We start from the raw sequence: 22,956 nt of genomic DNA, 5'->3' as shown, positions 1-22,956 counted from the left end.
CAAGTTCAGGAAGTGTATGACATCACTTTTATAATCTAGTGAAACAAATCACCAAACTAAACACACACATGCACAGAGAAAGAAAACACTAAAGCAATTTTTTTATGAAGGAAGGAAGGAAGGAATGAGGAAGGTAACAGGCCCAGTCCAGTGCCCTGTACTTAATGAGCTCTAAATTTCTGAGTTCAATTACCCAAGAAGAGAGCAAATCAGCCCTCTAGCCAGGTACATCTTCCATTGTACATTAATGCATTGAATGAAGTGCCCTTTTTCACCATCCCTGAATTATCATCACTTCCCCAGTTAGCACAGTCTAGGGGGTCCCTTTGGGAATGCTGATAAAATCGATTGAGGTTCTCAATCCACAGAGCTAAAGCTCAAACCCTAAACCATGGATACAGACACACTGGGAGGTCCAGACCAAAACAGTCTATTGGATTCTCTCTCTTTTTGTCATCCTAACTGTAGCACAAAGAGTGTCCTCTTTAAATGGAGGCCCATGATAGTGTTGCTGTAATTAGCTAGGTTGGAAATACAAGTAGCAGTTTAAATGAGTTTAAAAAGCAGTTGAAATAAGTATCAATAAAAAATACTATCATAATAACTTTTAAAATGAGTCAACATTGTTTGCAACCCCTCCACCACCACCACCACCACCACCACCCCAAGCTAATGGGCTTTCTTTCTTCCATTAGGGGCTACAAGGCTTTCATGGACTGGGAGAAGGGAGGAGACCCTTTTCCGTACTATGTCTATGGAGCAGCCTGTTCCGAGGTTGAAACTGACTGCCTGACAGGAGATCACAAGGTAAGCCAAATATAACTGTCCTCTTGGCAAATTAAAACAACAACCACAAAATTGTGTTGTATGATAAATAGCCCAATTTCATTATGTAATACTTGTACAATAAGAACAGGATTTTTTCAGTTCCTTGGGAATGTCTAGAGATCCAACCTCATGCTGAATTTCCACTTAAGAAGTCGTCAAGAAGGAATTGCTCCTAACAGTGGTCAGTGGTTGCCAGAGGTGGGGGGTAGGGGCTTAGATGAAAACAGTGGAGGGGGTCAAAAGGTACAGTTATAAAATAATTAAGTCATGGGAATATAAGGTACAATATAGAGACCATAGTTAATAATACTGTATTGCACATTTGAAAGTTGCTAACAGAGTAGATCTTAAAAGTCCTCATCTCATGAAAAAAGATTTTTTTTAACCATGTGTGGTAATGGTAACTACATTAACTAGACTTATTGTGATAGTCATTTTACATACAAATATCAAATCGTTATGTTGTATACCAAAACTAATATGTTATATGTCAATTATATCTCAATTAAAAATTAATTTAATTTTTTAAAAAATTTTAAAGAAGTAGTCAAAAAAGAATTGTTCATGACAGCCTAAAATGCATTGTTTTTTATTCCATTTCAGACAATAAAGTTGCTTTGCAAAGTTTTTGCCAAGAAAAAAGGGGTCTGTTCCTAAAGCAAGGTCAAGTTATCTAATCCTGAAGGAATAGGTCATTTAGTAAATTGTCTTGAGTAAACATCTGAGAGAACATAACAATGTGATGTTTCTCTGAAGTCAGTTATCCCAAGGGTACTACTGTCCCTAACAAAATAGATGGGGGAGGGGTGTGAAAATAATTTCTATGTTTACTACTTAATCAAGCATCCTACTGGAGGCAGGGAATCATATTTAATCAAAAGCTAACAACTTCCAAAAAAAAAAAGTTAACATCCACCATAAAAGGTAAACCATGAATATACCTCAGATATCATTCTCAGAATAGAGAAATTACAGAAACCTTAAATAGAATATAGTATATCCAGTAAGAAACTCTTAACTATAGGAAACAAACTGAAGGTTGCTGGAGGGGAGAGAGGTGGGGGGATTGGGTAACTGGGTGATGGGCATTAAGGAGGGCTTGTGATGTAATGAGCACTGGGTGTTATATGCAACTAATGAATCCCTAAACTCTACATCTGAAACTAATGATACACTATATGTTAACTAATTGAATTTAAATAAAATAAGTTATAAAAAATATATAGAATATCCAAAGCATAGTAATTGTTAGGAAATTTACAGAATGGACCAATGACACATCTAAATTCCATATACAGATTATTCCAACATCATCTTGAACCATCTTAGCTGAAACTAGAAATGATCAATTTATATAAAATAGGAAGGAATTTGCAAATACTGACTTGGAAATCTTATCAAAATGTCTTTTATTGCCCCAATGTTAGTAAATTTGTCCGTAACTTAAATTTTATATAAATAAGATAGAAAATACAGTAAATGAAGAGATGTCTGGAGAGCAGTCACCCTCACATTCCACTTGAGTTCATCCTTAGGATACGTTATATCCCCATTTTCACTCTAGATCATTGTGAAGAAGTAAACCCATGAAAATAGGAAAAAATTGTTCATATAATTATTTTAAAACTGTGTTTCCTAATGCTTTTCACATCGTGGTACATATACATAATGATAATATTTGCACAGCACATTTACAAACAAGGACCTCATGTTGGCAGGTAACCAGCCTGAGAATCCTGCCCCAGACCCCACAGAAGTCCAAGTGTCAGGGTCCTGACACACCTGTAACCCATTCAAGGCTCCACACTCAGTGGAAAGCTGTTTTTAAACTTTTTTTTTTTTAAGATGTTATTTATTTGAAGGAGAGCGAGTGAGCGAGCATGAGCAGAGGCGGGGGCAGAAGGTGAGGGAGAAGCAGACTCCCCGCGGAGCAGGGAGCCTGATGTGGGGCTCGATTCCACGATCCTGGGATCATGACCTGAGCTAAAGGCAGATGCTTAACTGACTGAGCCACCCAGGTGTCCCTGGAAAGCTGTTTTTAGAAATCAACTAATTTTTCTGATCCTCCACCCTGAAGGTGGTATTGCCAGATTTGTAGCTCACAAATAAAAATACAGGATGGCTTATGTACCCCAATGTTCATAGCAACAATGTCCGCAACAGCCAAACTGTGGAAAGAGCTGAGATGCCCTTCAACAGATGAATGGATAAAGAAGATGTGGTCCATACATACAATGGAATATTACTCAGCCATCAGAAGGGATGAATACCCAACTTTTACATCAACATGGATGGGACTGGAGGACATTATGCTAAGTGAAATAAGTCAAGCAGAGAAAGTCAATTATCATATGGTTTCATTTATTTGTGGAACATAAGGAAGAGCATGGAGGACATTAGGAGAAGGAAGGGAAAAATGGGGGGGAATCGGAGGGAGAGATGAACCATGAGAGACTATGGACTCCGAGAAATAAACAGGGTTTTAGAGGGGAGGGGGGAGGGGGGATGGGTTAGCCCGGTGGTGGGTATTAAGGAGGGCATGTACTGCATGGAGCACTGGGTGTTATACGAAAACAATGGATCGTGGATCACCACATCAAAAACTAATGATGTATTGTACGGTGACTAACATAATAAAATTTAAAAAAAAAAGAGGATGTTGAGCTGGCTTCACATCTTCTTAAAACAAAAGTCAGATATTCCTTGACTTATGTCATACAGGTCTATATGGGCCCCTATAATGTGAGAAGGCTTAGAAATTAATTAAATAATTATTTTAAAAAATAAGGATGGCTGGTTAAATTTGAATTTCAGATAAACAACAAATAAATTTCTGGTATAAATATGCTTACTGCAGCATTGGGGACATACTTATTTTATCTGGCAATTCTATCTGAGGGCCTTGGTATAAATCCCTGAAGAAACAAATCTCACAGGGATATTCCACAATTTATGGTACCAGTAAAGTTAAAATCTGGTTGTCCCTGTGCCTTCCTTATTACTGGCTAAGGTTCAGTCACTGTGGTATCACTTCAACCCTTGAAATAGTTTATTCCTTGAAGAGGCAAAACTTCTTTTAACTAAAGGGAAATCAGAGAAATTAAATGACAGGCCTATTGCTGCTGGGCACTTGTGGATACTGAGTCAAAACGTGTCCCATTACTGCACAGCCATCTCTTCCCACTGTCCAACACCCTTAATGCAAAATATACCCATTTTCAAGGTGGGAATAAATCCAAGGCCCACTCTGAGGTGTGTCCAACCTCCTGCCCTATCTGTTGAGAATAAATGAAGGCTGGTCCCAATGCCCATAGAAGGTTGTCTGAAAGGTCAACATTTGAGTCAAAAGAGAACTGTCAACCCAAAGGACCAGATGGAAAGGAGGAGCCCAGCTAGTAAGCCTAAACGGAGAATGCTGATGTTGTCAGAAAAAGCACAGGACATGGGGGCAGAAGGAAAGCCCAGAGATATTCCCGAGATAGACCACTGGCACGCATGGGCTTTCTGTGGCTCCTTAACAAACCGACTGCACGAGCCCCGTGCCAAAACATAAGGGCCAAATTAGTGTGATGTTTCTCAGGGAAGGAAAGAGATTAGCATAGTCAAAGGTAGTCTCAACATTTTCCCTTCATATGTTCCAAGATCTTTCAAATCTCCATTTGATACATGCCACTATGGCTACATGATTTCCTCTGTAAATCAGCAATAATACCACCTCCATCAAATCATCATGAGGACTTGATGAGCTCATGAGTTGTAGCAGAACAACAAATCCAGGTGTAGAATCACTGGAGTCACTTAAGAGAAGTCAAACCAGGGGCGCCTGGGTGGCTCAGTCGTTAAGCGTCTGCCTTCGGCTCAGGTTATGATCCCAGGGTCCTGGGATTGAGCCCCGCGTTGGGCTCCCCGCTCAGGGGGAAACCTGCTTCTCCCTCTCCCACTCCCTCTGCTTGTGTTCCTTCTCTCACTGTGTTTCTCTCTGTCAAATAAATACATAAATAAAATCTTTAAAAAAGAGAGAGAGAAGTCAAACCAAGATTACGTAAGATCTCCTGGGGTCACTGCCAGTCCTAGCACTAAAGTGGAAAAGTTTGGCAGATTTCTTACCACCTCTGATACTGATGAGGTGCAATGCAGTGTTAATTATCCAGCAAGAGTTCTGGAATAACTGGAGACCTTTTAAATAAATCTTAAGATAATCTTTTTAATTCAAGTTTTTATGGTGAAATATTTTCATTTTTGGCAGAAAATCAGAACAGACATCATCATGGATACATGTTGCAGCCTAAATCCCGCCATTGATATTGGGCAGGTAGGTGCTGGCCCACGGAGATGGATGCCACTTCCCGAAAGTCATTGTGGGGAGGCTAAGTACGTCTAAAGAGCATACAGCCTCACAGAGCTTGACATTTTCCCCTTTCAGGTTGAAGTTTCCTTTATTCAGGGAATGGGCCTTTATACCACTGAAGAGCTGAAATATTCCCCAGAAGGTGTTCTGTACTCTCGAGGCCCAGATGAGTACAAAATTCCAACCGTCACTGATGTCCCAGAGGAATTCAATGTCTCCCTGTTGCCATCATCACAAACCCCACCAACCATCTATTCATCCAAGGTAAGCACTCAAACCTACTGCTATGCAATGTGATCTATCAAGTAGCATGGTAAATGAAAGCAGGTAGACAAAATAATAATAATAATAATGTCAACCTTTATCAGGACCAAATTACAAGAGACTGTAGAATTTGGAGAAGAATCACCTAGAGAAAAGTGAGATTCACAGAGGATAAGTGATCTCTGCCTAATGGCCATCCTTGGCCAAGGTCTTTATTTATTAGTATCTTCTTTCACTGGAAACGCTAAAATTTGGTGCAAAGTTCTGATTTGATAGAATAATATTTTCAGGGCGCCTGGGTGGCTCAGTCACTGAGCGTCTGCCTTCGGCTCGGGTCATGATCCCAGGGTCCTGGGATCGAGTCCCACATCAGGCTCCCTGCTCAGCTGGAGACCCGCTTCTCCCTCTCCCACTCCCCCTGCTTGTGTTCCTGCTCTCACTGTGTCTCTCTGTCAAATAAATAAATAAAATCCTTAAAAAAAAAAAAAGAATAATATTTTCACTTAAGAACCTTAAGACTAAAATATTAAAAGTGATTGAAGGCTCATTGATACTACTAAAATCTTAGGAAGAAGTGGCAGCTTGGGAAGAATCCTAGACCGGGCCTCAGTGGACCTGGGTTCTTAGCCTAGCCTCGCCAGCTCCATGTGATCATAGATGAATCACTCACCTCTTGGGGGCTCAGGGTCCTCATCCATACCCATAAATGGATCCAGAACAATGGTTCTCAACTGGTCCCCAGGGTACATTTGGCAATGTACCTGGAGATATATCTGGTTATCACAACTGCGGTTGTGGAAGGAGGAGATGTTCCTAGTCTGGGTAGAGAGGCCAGGGACGCTGCTAAATAGCCTTCAGTGCACAAGACAGCCCCCCAACAAAGAATTATCTGGCCCAAAATGTCAATGGTGTCAGGAAGCAAAGACACAAACCGTTAGTAATTGCTAAAGTAGTGGAGTTGCAAATGAAAATAAAGGTCAGATTGGGGAGGGCATGTGCTACGGTGAGCGCTGTGAATTGTGCAAGACCGTTGAATCACAGATCTGTACTTCTGAAACAAATAACGCAACATATTTTAAGAAAAAAGAAGGGGAAGAAGATAGCAGGAGAGGAAGAAAGGGGGAGTATGTCGGAGGGGGAGACGAACCATGAGAGACGGTGGACTCTGAAAAACAAACTGAGGGTTCTAGAGGGGAGGGGGGGAGGGGGATGGGTTATCCTGGTGATGGGTATTGAGGAGGGCACGTTCTGCATGGAGCACTGGGTGTTATGAACAAACAATGAATCATGGAACACTGCACCAAAAACTAATGATGTAATATATGGTGATTAACATAACAATAAAAATTAAAAAAAAAAGAAAAGAAAGGTCAGCATTTATTGTCATTGCTGTACGCAGATTATGTGAAAATCACTCTGAGTAGAAACTTTCTTTAGGTTTGAGATGTATTGTTAAAATTTTCTTTTAAGTCTTTTAGGAGACTTCTTACTAGGGGTGATGAATTGATATAAGAGAAAATGAGTTCATTTATATCTGCTGGAATGTTATCATTTCCAAACTGGAGGCCAGTGTCAGCCCAGGAACTTTCCCTGGGCATACGGTGATGGAATTGGAGGGTGGAGAGGTGTGGGGGTGCAAATTTGAAAGGAAGGACAATCAGCATCCCCTGTGGGTTCTCATTAGGCTGGAAATCACTCAAAGAGCAGCATTCAAGCCACCAAGAACAATGGGACAGGCAGGACCTGAGTCCTATGGTTGTGACCAGCCACTCATAAGCAGACCCTGAGGAAAATCATGGGTTTACAGGTGCCCCATAGAGTATATTCTGTAATAATAACAGGGACCTACCGAGTACCAGGCACTGTGCTAGGAGCTTTTGCACTTGCTAAACTTTACAACACCCTGTAGCATAGATATCATTGCCTGAATTTCACTGATAAAGGAACAGAGGCTCAGAGAGATAATCTCACCCAGAGAAACAGAGGGAGTAAGGGCCAGGTTTCAAACTCCACGTCTCTAGCTTAGGGTTGCAAATTGGGGGCCCACTGGCTGAATCTAGGCTACAGATGTGTTTTCTGTGACCCACACAGTGTTTTTAAAAATCAGGGAATTGTAGGGGTGTCTGGGTGGCTCAGTCAGTTAAGTGTCTGCCTTCAGCTCAGGTCATGATCTCAGGGTCCTGGGATCGAGCCCTGCATTGGGCTCCACATTCAACAGGGAGTCTGCTTGAGATTCTCTCTCTCCCTCTCCCTCTCCTTCTCCTCCTCTCTCTCTCAAATAAATAAGTCTTAAAAAATCAGGGAATTGTACATTAAAATAAGAATATCTAAATTCCCTTGAAAAATTGGATGATCTGGTAATTTTGGCTACATTTTTAGAAGACACCAATGGCCCCTTTAGACAGGACATGGAGGTATCTCTACTTCACCATAATTCCCACTTTTCTTTGCTGTCCTTCAACTGCCCACATCCTCTCATTTATATTACCTGATTGTTCCTGGCAGATGATGGGCTTGCAACTCATCATCTGGTACCCAAGTCTGTACTCTTTTAGAGTACCCTACCTCCCCTGATGCTGGAGTCATAACGAGGCATTTTTCTCTCTGCTCATGAAGTTAACCATTGAATGTGCTTCCCTAAGTAGGATATCACACAGGGTGCCTGGGTGGCTCAGTCAGTTAAGTGTCTTCAGTTCATGATCCCAGGGTCCTGGAACTGAGTCCTACATCGGGCTCCCTGCTCTGCAGGCAGCCTGCTTCTCCCTCTGCTCCCTCCTTCTCTATCTCTGTCTCTCATGAATAAATAAATAAAATCTTAAATTAATAAATAAATAAATAAATAAATAATAAGATGCCCCCCCCAACACACACACACACGCACACATGTGCGTGTGCATCCACCTTTCCTATAGAACAAAGATTTAACCTAGATGGCATTACCGATATGGGAAGTTCAGGTGGTGTTGCAATTTTTAAGAGTACTCAAGCTTCATTCAGTCAATAAGTTACTGAACAAATTATTGTGAGCAAGACACTGTGCTAGGAGTTAGGGATACAATGGTGAATAAAGACCTGGGTCCTGAAATATAGTAGCTTGTAATCTAGTATAGAAGATTCTAAAACAAATGTGCTTTTTTGCAGGGCCTGGGGGAGTCCGGGATGTTCCTGGGCTCATCTGTGTTCTTTGCCATCACTGACGCGGTGGCCGCAGCACGCAGGGAAAGAGACATAGCTGAGGACTTCACAGTGAGGAGCCCAGCAACGCCAGAATGGGTTCGAATGGCTTGTGCAGATCGGTTCACAGAGATGGTATGGAATTATTGATTATTTTCCTAAAAGGTGGCTTTTCTATCTCTTGTTTCTTAGACCTCTAAGGTAAATTCATAACCTAATCTGATCAAATTACAAGGTCAAATTATAAAATGTAAGCTTATCAAAGTATTAAGAGGCGGGGCGCCTGGGTGGCTCAGTTGGTTAAGCGTCTGCCTTCGGCTCAGGTCATGATCCCAGCGTCCTGGAATCGAACCCCACATCGGGCTCCCTGCTCAGCGGAGAGCCTGCTTCTCCCTCTGCCTCTGCCTGCCTCTCTGCCTACTTGGACTCTCTCTCTATCTCTCTGTCAAATAAATAAATAAATAAAATCTTTTAATTAAAAAAACAAAGTATTAAGAGGCTAAAAATAAATCACACAAATACCTTGTGTATATGTAGCAATTCTAAATTTTTAAAAAGCATTTCTACATCTGTTATTTAATTTGATTGTCTCGGCAACCCTGAAGCAGGATGATTTATCATGCTTCAAAAACTAATAGCTAAATATGAAACAACTGGATGATTTCACTGAACCATTTTATTTCCTCCCTCTATCCTACCTAACCTACTCTTCAAGAAAAACAAACACAGAAAATAATCCATGTATCATGTAGCTGTATTTGATAATATACTGTCCGTGTTCCCAATACAAACGCAGAGTACACAATCTACCTTTCCTTGAGAAGAACGGGATCTTATTACCAGCTGCCGCTCTTCCACTTCATGACAACGCCCCCCAGCCCAGGAGAGGGATGACTGGGAGTCACCTGCTAGATGCCCACGCACGCAGCAATCCCAGCCTGCTGAATGCTGTAGTGTCGCCACCTCGGGGAGGTCACTGAGTCTGCCTGTGCCCGTTTCCTCATAGCATGCTAATATATACATTAACACTCGGTAGCGTTGATTGAGCACCGTCCTAGATATTTTACACAGATTATCTCATGAGTCACTACTCTAACTCTGTCAGGTAACTGGTATTATTTTCTTCATTTTACTATTGAGGAAACTTGGCCCAAAGTCAAGACTCAAACCCAGACCATCTGGCTCCAGTATAGTATATTGCCTCTTAGAGAGAAAAGAATTGATTCTCTACCTCTTAAAGGAAATTTGTGTTTTCAGATCTATACTGAAAGAAGCCTAAATACTTAAATGACCTCTCCAAAACATCCAGCCATAGAGTGAAAGAATAATGTGACCCAGGATTTGGGAATACTGCTCAAAGGGAAATGTCATCATAGCACATTTCCTTCCCTTACATGATCCAGCCCTCTTCCCATCTCCAAACCTGACTCAACATTGCTTGTTCTCCAGTCATACCAACCACCCCCTCTTTCCCACCAAGGGTCCCAGCAATAGCTCTGCCCTCCCAGGCGGCCCGTCACCTGACTGTGCTGTCCACAGAAGGTTTACTATCACCTACCTCAGGTCAGTCCTGCCCAGTTGGCCGCGGTCAGGGAACCAGCACTCCTCCACTGCAGGGACCCCTTCCCAGGACTGAGTTGGGCCTAGAGGGCCCTGTCCATCTCCTCCCAGCAACAGTGGTCACACAGGTAACTGCAGAATTGCTTGATCTCTACCCCAATGCATAAGCACTCCCAACCTTTCAAAAACTGTTCTCAGTCTTCTTTTGCAGTAATAAATATCCTTTCCCCAAATGCGGCAGCTTGGCAAAACTAAAAACATGCAGCAGCAGGTTCTAATTTTCCTTTCTTGCCCATGTTTAACTTTGTCAGTCTTCAAATGGTCTGGCTCTCAGAAAATGAATTCCTTCATTTCCAAATTTTTAGGCCATTATTAATAATTGGGTTATCTGGCAAAGTCAGTCTGTCACATGCAATGGTAAGAAGTGAACCACTTGGATTTCAATTACTATTTGGGACTCAGCCTGCCAGGTACCTTGCCCCTGGGAAGGGGCCATATTTTCTTCCAAGTCTGATGGCTTTTTGGTAAGACTAATTGAATATGTCTTTGTGGATATAAATCATGTACTAATTCGTATACCCACCAATCAAATGCTCAGGGTCAATGTAAAAGTAACTTCACATTTTCTTTTTTTTATATTTTATTTTATTTTTTAAAGATTTTATTTATTTATTTGAGAGCAAGAGAGCATGAGTGACTCTTGCAAGAGAGCACGAGTGAGAGACTGTGAGCCAGTGGGAGGGGCGGAGGGAGAGGGAGAAGCTGATACCTCACTGAGCAGGGAGCCCGATGCGGGGCTCGATCCCAGGGCCCTGGGATCATGACATGAGCTGGAGGCAGACACTTAACTGACTGAGCCACCCAGGAGTCCCTTCACATTTTCTAAAACACACCTAAATAGCACCTCATGTTATAATCTAGATTTGATATATAAACCTCATTTTAGTAACATGTATTACTTTTTATCTTCATAAAAGTAACACATGTCCATTATGGAAAAGTAAGAAAAATATTGCAAAGAATAAGATGAAAGTTAAAATCAGCCATACTCCCACTAACCAGAAATAATCATAAAAATTTTGGTATTTAGGGACACCTGGGTGGCTCAGCTGGTTAAATGTCTACCTTCTGCTCAGGTCATGATCCCAGGATCCTGGGATCCAGTCCCACACTGGGCTCCCTGCTCAGGCAGGGAGCCTGCTTCTCCCTCTGCTGGCCACTCCCCCTGCTTATGCTCTCTCTCTCTCTCTGACAAATAAATAAATAAAATCTTTTTTTAAAAATTTGGTATTTATATACATTCACACACACTTGTAATCATCTTTTAAGTCATAACTATTTATATGTACAATTTATTTACATACTCATTTTCCAAAATTGAGATATCCCTAATATAAATGTTTAAAAAGATTTGATCAGTATAATTGGGAGTGACTTCATGATGAGAGTATGGGCTTCTTCAAATTCTTGACAGTACTTCAGGGATTCAAGAGTTTCTCTGTTCTGACCTCCAGACACCCACAGCAAAAGGATAACCAGAAACCAGCCTTCAGTGGGGCCTCCCAAGGGAAGCAGAGAGGAGGAAGTCCTGACTCTTGGTTTAACAAAGAGGACCAGAAACACACGAAATGTAGATTCTGCTACTTCCTGTCACAGGACATGGCAATACTCCTCCATCTGTATTATACCACAAAGCAGGTGCCAGACATTGTTCTGGGGGCTGGCAAGTCAGAAGTGAATGAAACAGAGAGCAGCCTCTCCATTTGTGGAGCTTACTTTCTAGAAACCCGAAGTCTACCTTCCATCTCCCTAGCCTGGGTTGAAGCAGCCTCTTCACTGGCCTTCCTATACCTAGTGCAGCCAGAAAGTTGGGGTGTGACAAATAGGATCATGGCACTCTAGCATGTATGGAGGTGAGAAGGTTCCCATTGCTCTTCAGATAAAGATATAACTTTTTAACTTGCCCTGCCAAACCTATAAACCTGCAGGTCCAGCATGACCAGCCTCACCCACTTCTCCAGCTATGCATGGTACCCTACCCTGCCTTCTCGCTCCATGCTTGCCGCCTTCTGGCTGCTCCTCTTGTCAAGGACAGAGGCCTCCACCAAGCTCTGCCTTCTGTTAGGGACCATCTTCATCCTTTTCCCAGGCTAATCCCACTCACCTTTCATATTTTTAATCAAATTCAAGAAATCAATTCAATACTTTCCTTTTTGCATATTTTGAGGTACTGGGAGTATACTGCTGAACCAGACTCACAGGTACCGGCTCGCAAGTTGTTTACGGTGTAGCAGGGGAGAAAGACAAATAATTACCATGAATTGTAAGTGCTCAGCTGACTCTGGGTTATGCCTGTGAATTAATAGAACAAAACTTTTCTAACTTAGCCTTAACCTTTTCTTAAAGTCAAAGAGGTCATAGATTTGGCCCCAGCTTTGATCATTCATCATGCAATCAATCATTAATTTTTCCCTGCACCAGACACTGCTGGGGAACTAAAGAAACAGTGAGCCAGTCAATCCCTGCCCACATGGAGCTTACATTCTACTGGGGAAACCAAACAGTAAACAAGTAAACAAACACACAATATAATTTCAGGTGGTGATAAATACTATGAAGCAAAATAGAAAAATCAGGGACTAGAATGTGATGGAGAGATTATTTTAGATAATTTTTGATGGTTTATTAGAGAAATTTTCTCTAGGGCATTGACATTTGAGCTGAGGCCTGAGTGAAGTGAGGGAGCAAGCATAAAGCTGGTAATGATATGGTTAGAGAATAATTAATGCAAAAGCCCTGTGGCAGTTTCATTGGATTCAAAGTAGCATGGGACCAAGTAGCCCTCAAAAATGGCCTTACCTTGTAAGTCTCTGATATTGGTAGAAAAAACTTGTAACTAAAAGGCTGCAGTTGTTGTTCTTCCTGGCATAAAGATATCAGAAATAAAAACATGTGGGGTGCCTGGATGGCTCAGTCAATTAAGCATCTAACTCTTGATTTCAGCTTAGCTCACAGTTTCAGGGTGGTGAGATCAAGCCCCGCATCAAGCTCTGTGCTGAGTGTGGAGCCTGCTTAAGATTCTCCCTCTCCCTTTCCCTCTGCCCCTCCCACACTTGCTCTCTCTCTCTCTCTAAAATAATTAGTTAATTTATAAATAAATAAAAATAAAATTTGTGACTTACTTATCTCTACATCAGGAGGGTGAAACCTGAATAATCCTTATTCCAGCTTCCGTTGCAACTAGCGTCTATCACAATCCAGGTCTATATCTTCAGTTCTTTAGAAATTACGATTTGTTCACACGGCAGGCCTCCTAAAGTCCTCATAGCCTGGCTCCTCACACAGACCAGTCTCTTTAAAGCATCTTAGAACAAATCTGAGCCTATCAGATTTACATTTAATCAAACTACAACATGGTATTTTAACCGAAATACAGTCTACCCTTGAACAACACAGGTTTGAACTGTGCAAGTCCACTTATACCCAGATTAATACAGTACAGCGCTGTAAATGTATTTTCTCTTCCTTAAGATTTTCTTTATAACCTCTTCTTGTCTCTTACTTTATAATAAGAATACAGTATATAATACATATGTGTTAATCAACTCTTTTATCAGTAACAGAGTTCATTTCAGTCAACAGTAGGCTATTAGTACTTAAGTTTTGGGGGAGTCAAAATTATAAGTGGATTTTCACCTTCACGGGGGGGTCAGCATCCCAGCCCCCAAAATTGTTCAAGGGTCAACTGTATATAATGATCCACTCTGGCATATAAAACTGTACTATGCAAAAAAACAAAAACCAAAACAAACTTTTTTGAGAAACAGATATTAACACTCCTAGTATATTTGGCCTTTGAATTCTGTTGTCAAAACACAATTTGTTCTGACACATAAGAAGGCAAGAGATTCAGAAGGTCTGTGTACCAGAACGTGAGCCTTGGAAAGTCTAAAACCTCCTCTTGTAATAACCTGAGGAGGTTATTACATAAGGTAAATAACAGCCTGCCTATTTCTTAAATAGAAATGACGGTCAAACCCTCATTTGTCCTTTGGAATTAAATAAAATAATGCATGTAAGAATATTGTGTAAATACAAGTCACTCTGTAAATATTAAAGTGAAGTTTCCACCAAATACCCATAACTATTAATGACTTTCTTCAAAATATGCCTCTTCCAAAGGGCTTAAAAAGAATTTCCACATTAAATCAAGCTGACCTGCTAAGGGCTGAAAAAAACAACCCTTAAGACTAGCAGCCTCATTTTCACAGATAATTAGTTCTAAGCTTCACCAAAAAGCAGGCCAAAAAAAAAATTCTTCTATTTGAACAATCATTTACTATATCAAAGATTGTTTACATCTGTGGCTTTGGTTACCTTGATCAAAGTTGTTGATTATTGTTTTTATCCATGGGCCCTTTCCTAGGTGCTTAACTCCTGGTCAGAACAGTGTTGCTGGTGGTAGGTTCTGTTCAGAGCCCAGCAGAGCAGCCTGGCTCAGCCAGACCCAGCCAGAAACATCATCTGTATATATTCGCCTTTCTGGTGATGCAAGAAAGAAAAATGTATTTCTTGGAAAATGTGTTTTGTAGAGTCACTTAAAATTCCACAAGGGAAAAAAAAGGAAATTTCTCTTAAAGATATACAGAAAATACCTAATTAATACTTTCAAGTTAGAACTTTTCCTTAGAAACAGTGATTTCATCCAAAAAAAAAAAAAATCTTTAGGATTCAGAGACAAGAAGAGCTCCACAGCCTTAAAAATTAGAAAAATCCTGCCTTAAAGAATTTGGCAGTAGGACAAATACAAAAACCTTGTTATCACTAGCAGCAAAAAGTATTTAAGTATTTATTAAAGTAGCTACAACACCGTGGTGTGTAGGGGCTGCCACCGTGGGAAGCCATGTAAAGTCAAGGAGCAGATTCAGTTTCCATCTCCTGGAAGCTAAAATCAGACACTTAGCTTCGAAACAAGTATGTAAACAGGTTTCAGTTCACCCCACATTTTGAAGGGGCAGCTTTATCATGCTGACTCATAAGGAATACTTGCAACCACAATGAGTGGGTATGTCACGTGTTAGGCGGAGGCCTGACTTTAGAGTAACTTCATGGGAACCAGTCCTTCCATTCTAGACCGGTACCTAGTTCTGATGGCCATGCCTGCCCTGCCCTGTTATTCTGTACAGTTGCTGGGTGTCTGGTTTCTGAAGGCCTTTACCCTCCCCACTCTACAAACCCTGATGCAGCCTCCTTCCACCTGCTTCCTTCCCTCTGCATCACTAGCACCTTGCCACCCCCATGCTTCGTTTTCCCTTCCTGCTTCTTTTGCATTTCTAGATGCCCAGACTCAGTGAGAGTTGGCAGCATTAAAAGTGCCACCTGTTTAGTTTAGTAAAGGGAGCCCTTCCTGCCAGATGAAGGAGAGACACAGGAACATTTCCTGCACTGTGAGCAGCCCGGTTTGCCTACACTCCCATCAGCTGGTTTGCCCCCAAACACTAGTCCTCAACCACATATCCTGTGTGCCACCTTGCATTTCTCTGAACAGAGGGACATGTACCGCCAGTCCTACAAGATTGTGTTCTATTTCTTTGTAGTGTTGGAACCTACCCCCATCACATGTAGAAACAGGCATTCTACATCCTGTCCTGCTAAAGCTAAGCCACAGATACTTGGCAAGGCCTTAAAACTAGCAGAGACACACCTCAGCCCCATGGGTTCTGCGAGCTGGAGCGCAGACACAAACGCACACTCAGGAGATGACTCGCAGTGAAGGCTCCCATGGTGCCTTCCTCAGAATGCTGTCTACCCTTCTGCACACACACACACACACACACACACACACACACAGACACACAAACATTACTCACATGCACATGCACACACGCTCAGACAGGCACATGCCCTCTAGTTCTTCATCACGTTCTCCTCCCAGCCTCTCATGCTATCTGGGAAGACATTTTACTGGCACTCGAACAGGCTGGGAAACTGGTTCCGTGTTGAACATTCTTGTCCCAGGGTGCAGGGGCCAAATCTGTTCCCTGCCATGCTTGGTGACACTTGACACAGTGGCCTTTCTTACTACTGAAGGGTGATTATCTGACACTGTTACTGAATGTATATTTTTGTATCTGAAAGCTCTCCTACCTGGTCTCTGGGAGGTAACTCCTCTAGTTGAGAGAAGCAGAGAAAGAAGAGAGGTAGGGAGAGCACCTAAAAAGGAACAGGGCAAAGCTGGAGGCATTCCTCAGATGAAGAGAGAAACAAGCAATGCAGAATGTGACACAGGAAGGAGGCAGCCTTTTAACTAGCAATGGACAGGAGTTCCAATGTACTTAGTGGTTAAGACACGGGTGCTGGAGTCAGAAGGATGTGGGTTAGAATCCTAGCCTTACCTTTGGTGATTTATATAACTTCTCTGATCATTTGGTTTCCTTATCTATAAAATGAGGGGAGAGGTCTGTGGAGAGAATAATTCTAATTACTTTACAGCATTGTTGTAAGGATTACGATAATGCATGAATAGCATTTTCACAGTTGTCACATGTAGGAAGTGGTCAATACACACTGAAGGTGAGGATGAGGATGATGATGATAATGAAGATGATTCAGTCAAAAGTCCACGAGACCACCTTCAGATTTAATGATTTGCTAGACGGACTCACAGAACTGAGAAAAGCTGGTATATTCATGGTTATGGTTTATTACAGTGAAAAGATACAGGTTAACATCAGCAAAGGAAAAAGGAACATAGGGCAGGGTCCAGGACAGACCAGGCACCAGCTTCCATTTGTCCTCTCCCAGTGGAGTCACATAGACAACACCTAATTCTCCCAGCAATGATGTATGAGAAGATATACAAGGTATTGCCAACCAGAGAAGCTTACCTGAGCCTTGGTATCCAGAGTTTTTATTAGAGATCAGCCAAGGAAGCATAAGTTGTCTGCATCTGACCTTAGTTACTCAGTGTCCAGACCTTCCAGAGGTTAAATGATACCACATGTCTCAAGGCCCCAGGTAAACAAAGACATCTTATCAGGTGGGATTTCAAGGGCTTTGGTGTTACCTCTCAGGAGCTGGTCTGGGGCTAAAACTTTTTTTGGAATGTGCAGAGTTTGGACAACCCAGGCCTGCTGACTTACTCCTTTACTGCACAGTGATGATGATAAAGATGGCAAGTACGCATTGTCACTAGACCTTAAGACCAATGAGATTGGGCCAGATATAGCTCAGAAGCTGAGAGTTAATGAAAAGCAGAATTGGTCTTGACAGTCATAGTGACTATTGCCTTAATTGTTGAGAACCAACAGGGAGAGATAGAATGGAGAAGGAAGGGGATGATGGCACCAAGCAAAGAAGATAAAGGGAAGATTACCCAAAGCCAATGAAGAGCAGCTTAAGTCCCAGAGGTGGGGCCTTTGAGACCAAAACAAGAGTTAGGTCCTCACTCCAAAAGCTAAGGAGTTGGTGAGACTCAAGAAGGCCAGGAATGACAATTGATCTGTGTTCCAAAGCAGAGGGGCACCTGGGGGCCTAGGTCTGGTGAAAAGAATTAGAAGCAGGTTTTGGAAAAGACTAAAAATTCCATTCCATTTAGCAGAGGAGCTGACCTAAAACCACCTTAGACTAGACTGAAGCGCTTTGTCCGAGTCTAGCCCAGCCCAGGTGCAACAGGATGATTCTAAATGAGATAGCCAAGCAACTCCCCAAGCGCCAGTTAAGTAGAGAATACGGAAAGGCCCTTTGAGAAAGGCAAACCTAGCCCCCATTTACATTTCAATACAGACTAAGAGCAAACAGAACAGAATTTGTAAAGATAACAGGTTAGAATTTGAGGGTTTTTTTTGTTTGTTTTTGTTGCCTCCTTTTTGTATTTCTGTGAAAGAAATATTAGGAGAAATGCTTTTTGGGATCTTCATAACTTTCCATTACTTATGGGAAGTTTGTTCTTGTTTTTAACACTTTTGTAACTAAAAGTCAACTCTCCAAACAAAAACAGGACAACAGCAGAGGGGAGGAATATCTGCTTCCTGCCAGACCTTAGGGGGGAGTTCCCAGCAGAAGACACGGGAATTGAGGAGCACAAGGAAGAAGGATAAACAAGTCAAAATCTTGGGGCCGGTAGTCCAGGATAGTAGAATAAGCCTGGGGGTTAATTAGCAAGGGCGCTGTTCCACACAAATCATTTGGCTAAAGGTGTAGATGGGGCTGTTCTCAGATCAGTGCAGAGGAGACCAAGTCTGTAGGCTCCAACGCAAACAACTCTCAGCCTAACCACTCTCCCCTTCCCACTATCCTCCCCCAAACATCTTCCTAAGATATATCATTCTCAGGGGCGCCTGGGTGGCTCCGTCGTTAAGCGTCTGCCTTCGGCTCGGGTCATGATCTCAGGGTCCTGGGATCGAGCCCCGCTTCGGGCTCCCTGCTCCGCGGGAAGCCTGCTTCTCCCTCTGCCACTCCCCCCGCTTGTGTTCCCTCCCTCGCTGTGTCTCTCTCTCTGTCAAATAAATAAAATCTTAAAAAAAAGAAAGAAAAATTTTCAAAACCTACAGATTCGAGATAGTTTTTCTGATGAGATATTGCAATGGCATTATGACATTAAGCATTTTATTTGCTTTCTTTCTTAGATCCCAAGAGATGACCCAAAGACATTTAAACCTTGGTCTATCCCTATAGCGTAACATTGCTGTCATTTCCTAAAAGGTAAGATTATTAAGCTGAAGGATAATTACTCAGAAAGAAAAAACATCAGCCAGGCCAGTAGCTTTCAAACTGTTCTAAGGAAGTTTAGGATTGCACAAATGTGTAAATCTAGTTTCTTTTTTTTTAAAGATTCTTTATTCATTTGAGTCAGACAGAGAGAGAGAGAGGGAGAGGAGGAGCAAGGGGAGGGGCACAGGGAGAGGGAGAAGCAGGCTCCCTGATGAGCAGGGCATCCTGCCGCCCAGGACCCTGGGATCACGACCTGAGCCAAAGGCAGACCTTTAAAACTGAGCCACCCACGAGCCCCTCTAGTTTCATTTTTAAATCTTATCCAACATTTAATTTTTTAACACTAAACATGCATGGCTTTGGATGCTGACAAGGAAAGTCAAGGTATTTTATCCAAGAAAAACATAGCAATTTTTCTTTTCATTTTCTTCTCTTTTCTTTTTTAAAGATTTTATTTTTAGGTAATCTCTATACCCAACATGGGGCTCGAACTCACAACTCTGAGATCAAGAGTCACATGCTCCATCGACTAAGCCAACCAGGCGTCCCAGTTTTTCCTTTTCCTCTTAAAATAAATGAGAAAGCTGGGACGCCTGGGTGGCTCAGTCGGTGAAGCGTCTGCCTTCAGCTCAGGTCATGATCCCAGGGTCCTGGGATGGAGCCCCACATGGGGCTCCCTGCTCGGTGGGGAGCCTGCTTCTCCCCTGCCTGCCCCTCCCCTTGCTTGTGTTCTCTGTCTTTCTCTCTGACAAATAAATAAGTAAAATCTTTAAAATAAATAAATAAAATAAAATGAGAAAGCTCTGGATTAAGATATTTTAAAGATCCTATTCCCTGATTCTTTTGAGAATCACTTATATCTTGAGTGCAAAACACCAAACTAAAATCTATTGCTTCCCACATTTATAATTAATTACTGCTATTTAAAAGAGGTATCTAGTTGTATTTGTTGAGTTCAACCCCTACAATTTTATAGTGCAGCTTAACACAAAACACAGGGCACTGAAGGCTTTGGAGCATGACCACCAAAACTGCCTGGGAAATGTATGCTGACAAAAAGAAACATTGGAAAATTGTTGGAAAATTGCATTGTTGGAAAATTAAACTGTTTTTGTGCACACTTACTGGGCAACAATTTTTAATGTTGAAAATGAAAGCAGAGTTGAGAACTACATCATAGATTCAGAGAAAATTTTTTTTTTCTTCAAACTCTAATTTTCCAATTAAATGTCTAAAACAACCTATGTGTATTAACAGATATGTTTAATTCCATTGTGCTTTGTCACATAAGAACTTGCATTGATAGTTTTGCTAAATCAGACTAAATAATTAATGAGATTTTTGTTTCTCCTTTCACAGTAACAACAAAAATCAAAATAGTCAACATTTAAAATTATATTTTAAATTATTATAAAATAGTAATTAAAAAACATACACCCACGTATAGAGGGCAGAATAGTTAGCTCTTTAATTATTCTCTCTCGCTACCTCTCTCTTTCCGAGTATTAAAATTAAATGTGGATATGCTGGCAAATTCACTCTAATCCCTGTATAAAACAAGGTTTGTAAAGTGCACAGCATTGTGCCTGACACTAGTACTCAATCAAGGAAAGCCACACACACACACACACTCAGATACACTAAGTGCCAAACTTTAACAAATTGGAGACAACCAGTGAATGAACTGGGTTGTCAAGTTTTTGTACAAACTTCAAAATAAAGAACATCCTCAGAGTGCAAGAGAAATTTAAAAACCAAAAATCAAAGCCAAACCAAAAAAATCTCTTTTGCTACTTTACCACTTACAGCTATTTATGTGTCAGAATTATCTCCATGCTGTGCAGTTAAAAAAAAAAATGCAGATATAAATTACATTCTGAGTCTTTAACTGTCATCCTTTACCCGCAATTTCAGATTTTTGCTTTCTTCAAAGTAGCATAATTGTTCTCACATATTTGCTTTATAAGCAAGTGTTAAACACTGACCTTATTAAATTTGTACCCCACTAAAATCGTGTGTGTGTGTGTGTTCCCATAACATTTTAAACCTCTGCTAAAAATGTGTGAAAATCTCTGAGCTCATCCAGCTTCTCATTTATTTTATAAATGAAGACATGGAGGCCAAGGAAGAATAAGAACTACCTAAATGTGCTTATTCAGATCCATAAAGCTTTACCAATCCAATTTTTCAACTATTTATTGTTTTCCTTACAAGCAAAAGTTGGGGGATTTGCACACTTTTATAATTATTCTCTTTTCTTTTTTTTCCAGGTGTTTCAGTTTTTCACAAGTAAAAAGGTGATTTGTTAATCCAAACTGGTATTCTTATACTGTGGTGGAAAAAAGACACAAATTTTAGAAACACTATTCAAGTCTGATTAGGTTAAAGATTAATCACTATTTATAAATTATTTACTTAGACTTTCTAGGCTAGAGGCCACCAGACAAATTTTGCAATATACACAATAGCCAAGTTTAAGTTTGATTTGTTTCTGAAGATATCATGTAAATATTGCTCTAAAAGCAAATTGTTTCTTTCTGTGTCCATCCAATCTAACTGGACTAGTAATGCAAGTTACAAACCTATAATGAAAGACACTTCTCAGTAAATAAATATGTGATTAGGTTTTGTTTTGTTCCTACTGTGAATTAGCTGTGGGTCTGTGCATGAGCATTTGACAGCAAAGGAGTGGTATTTTAGTCATGTAGGTCAGCTATTCAACTGGTTAACATTCTTTTGGAATTTGGAGATAAAAAGGCAATGTAAAAACATATTCAATGTATTATCATAAAACCCTTTAATTTTTTGTGTATAGAAAATATCTGATCTAGTATCAGTTTCAGAAATACTTCCCTGCTCAGTTTCCCATATATTGAAGGGAGTAACACAGAGCAAAAGAGTTCTAAATTGTAATCATCCCAACGTTGTAGTTTAAAACATGTGGGATCCACCAAATTCCATTGATCTGAGTTTTTGAGGCCATCAGAGGAGAATATGAATTAGGCCTTATTTGACCAGAAAGTCAGGAGGTAAACTGACACTCTGTCAGCCAGAGTTTGCATGATGAAGTCACCAAGCCACCATCTGCAAGGACTCCAGAAGTGAATGAGCGATGGGGGGCTGATCTGAGAGCACTGGGTGACGTGGAGGCAGAGATCAGGCTTGCGGTAGGGGAGGCTATAGGTCGCTGGAGGCAGTGAGCACATCTGTTGAAGGGACTGGGATACGGTTGTGCACAGGCCTGTCCACTGACTTTGGAGGCTTCACTAGGGCCACAGAAGTTTAAGGGAAGAAGTGGGACTGAAGCACAAAGAGAAAGGAGACTAGAACAGAGAAGTCATAGGCAGGACAAAAAATTACACAAGGTTTTTGCACACATAAGCAGAAGAGCTTGGGAATTTAGTGGGAGTAGCCAGGGCAAAATAAGCTGAAAGTAAAAAAAAAAAAAAAAAAAGTTTTGGCTCTCAGAAATAAAATCCTTAACTGTGTAATCTAATGTGAATATAAGAAATTTGTTTTGGGGCACCTGGGTGGCTCAGTCAGTTAAGTCATAATGGGGGGGTCCTGAGATCGAGCCCCACACTGGGCTCCCTGCTCAGAGGGGAGTCTGCTCCTCCCTCTCCCTCTGTCCCTCTCCCCCTGCTTGTGCTCTCTCTTTTTCTCTCTCTGTTAAATAAATAAAATATTTGAAATTTTTGTTTTATCATCTGTATCATTTTAAACAGTGGTAAATATAATTCATATTTTGTAAAAATTTGGTCTTGTTGGGGCTAAGGATGGTTACTAGGCGTTTTGTATTTGTCACAGTTGAGAACTATAAAGCAGCAAAAATAGAGGGGTCTATATAAAAATTACTTGTGTGAGTTGATGCACTAAAATCTGAATGGCATGGATATCAATCAAATACTTTTTCAAAAAGGCACAGTTGAAACCACATACTTGAAACCAGTTCTTTGGGCTCTAAGCATCGTTAAAGGATAGTTACTAAATTTTTTAAATTAGCAATACATTCACACAGTTCAAAAATATAAAAAGGTATATAGTGCAAGGACTTACTCTCATACCATCCC

At 41.1% G+C, this 22,956-nt stretch overlaps 1 protein-coding gene across 1 annotated transcript in view; it reads left to right on the top strand.

Annotated features, from left to right (window-relative positions):
- Positions 1-22,589, top strand: part of LOC112840452 (aldehyde oxidase 2-like) — an 80,483-nt gene extending 57,894 nt beyond the window's left edge. The window contains 6 exon segments of the mRNA XM_073905512.1: positions 696-807; positions 5,075-5,140; positions 5,252-5,440; positions 8,582-8,749; positions 18,802-18,877; positions 21,157-22,589. Coding sequence (XP_073761613.1) covers positions 696-807; positions 5,075-5,140; positions 5,252-5,440; positions 8,582-8,749; positions 18,802-18,855 — 589 coding nt within the window. The 3' untranslated portion in view covers positions 18,856-18,877; positions 21,157-22,589.
- The last annotated feature ends 367 nt before the right edge of the window (positions 22,590-22,956 follow it).

This window comes from Callorhinus ursinus, unplaced genomic scaffold (assembly GCF_003265705.2).
Source record: "Callorhinus ursinus isolate GAN/ISIS: 27379988/994484 unplaced genomic scaffold, GSC_fseal_2.0 scaffold2, whole genome shotgun sequence".
Taxonomy (NCBI): Eukaryota; Metazoa; Chordata; class Mammalia; order Carnivora; family Otariidae; genus Callorhinus; species Callorhinus ursinus.
The sequence above is the reverse complement of the archived record's forward strand: the minus strand, read 5'-3'. Positions and strand labels throughout refer to the sequence as shown.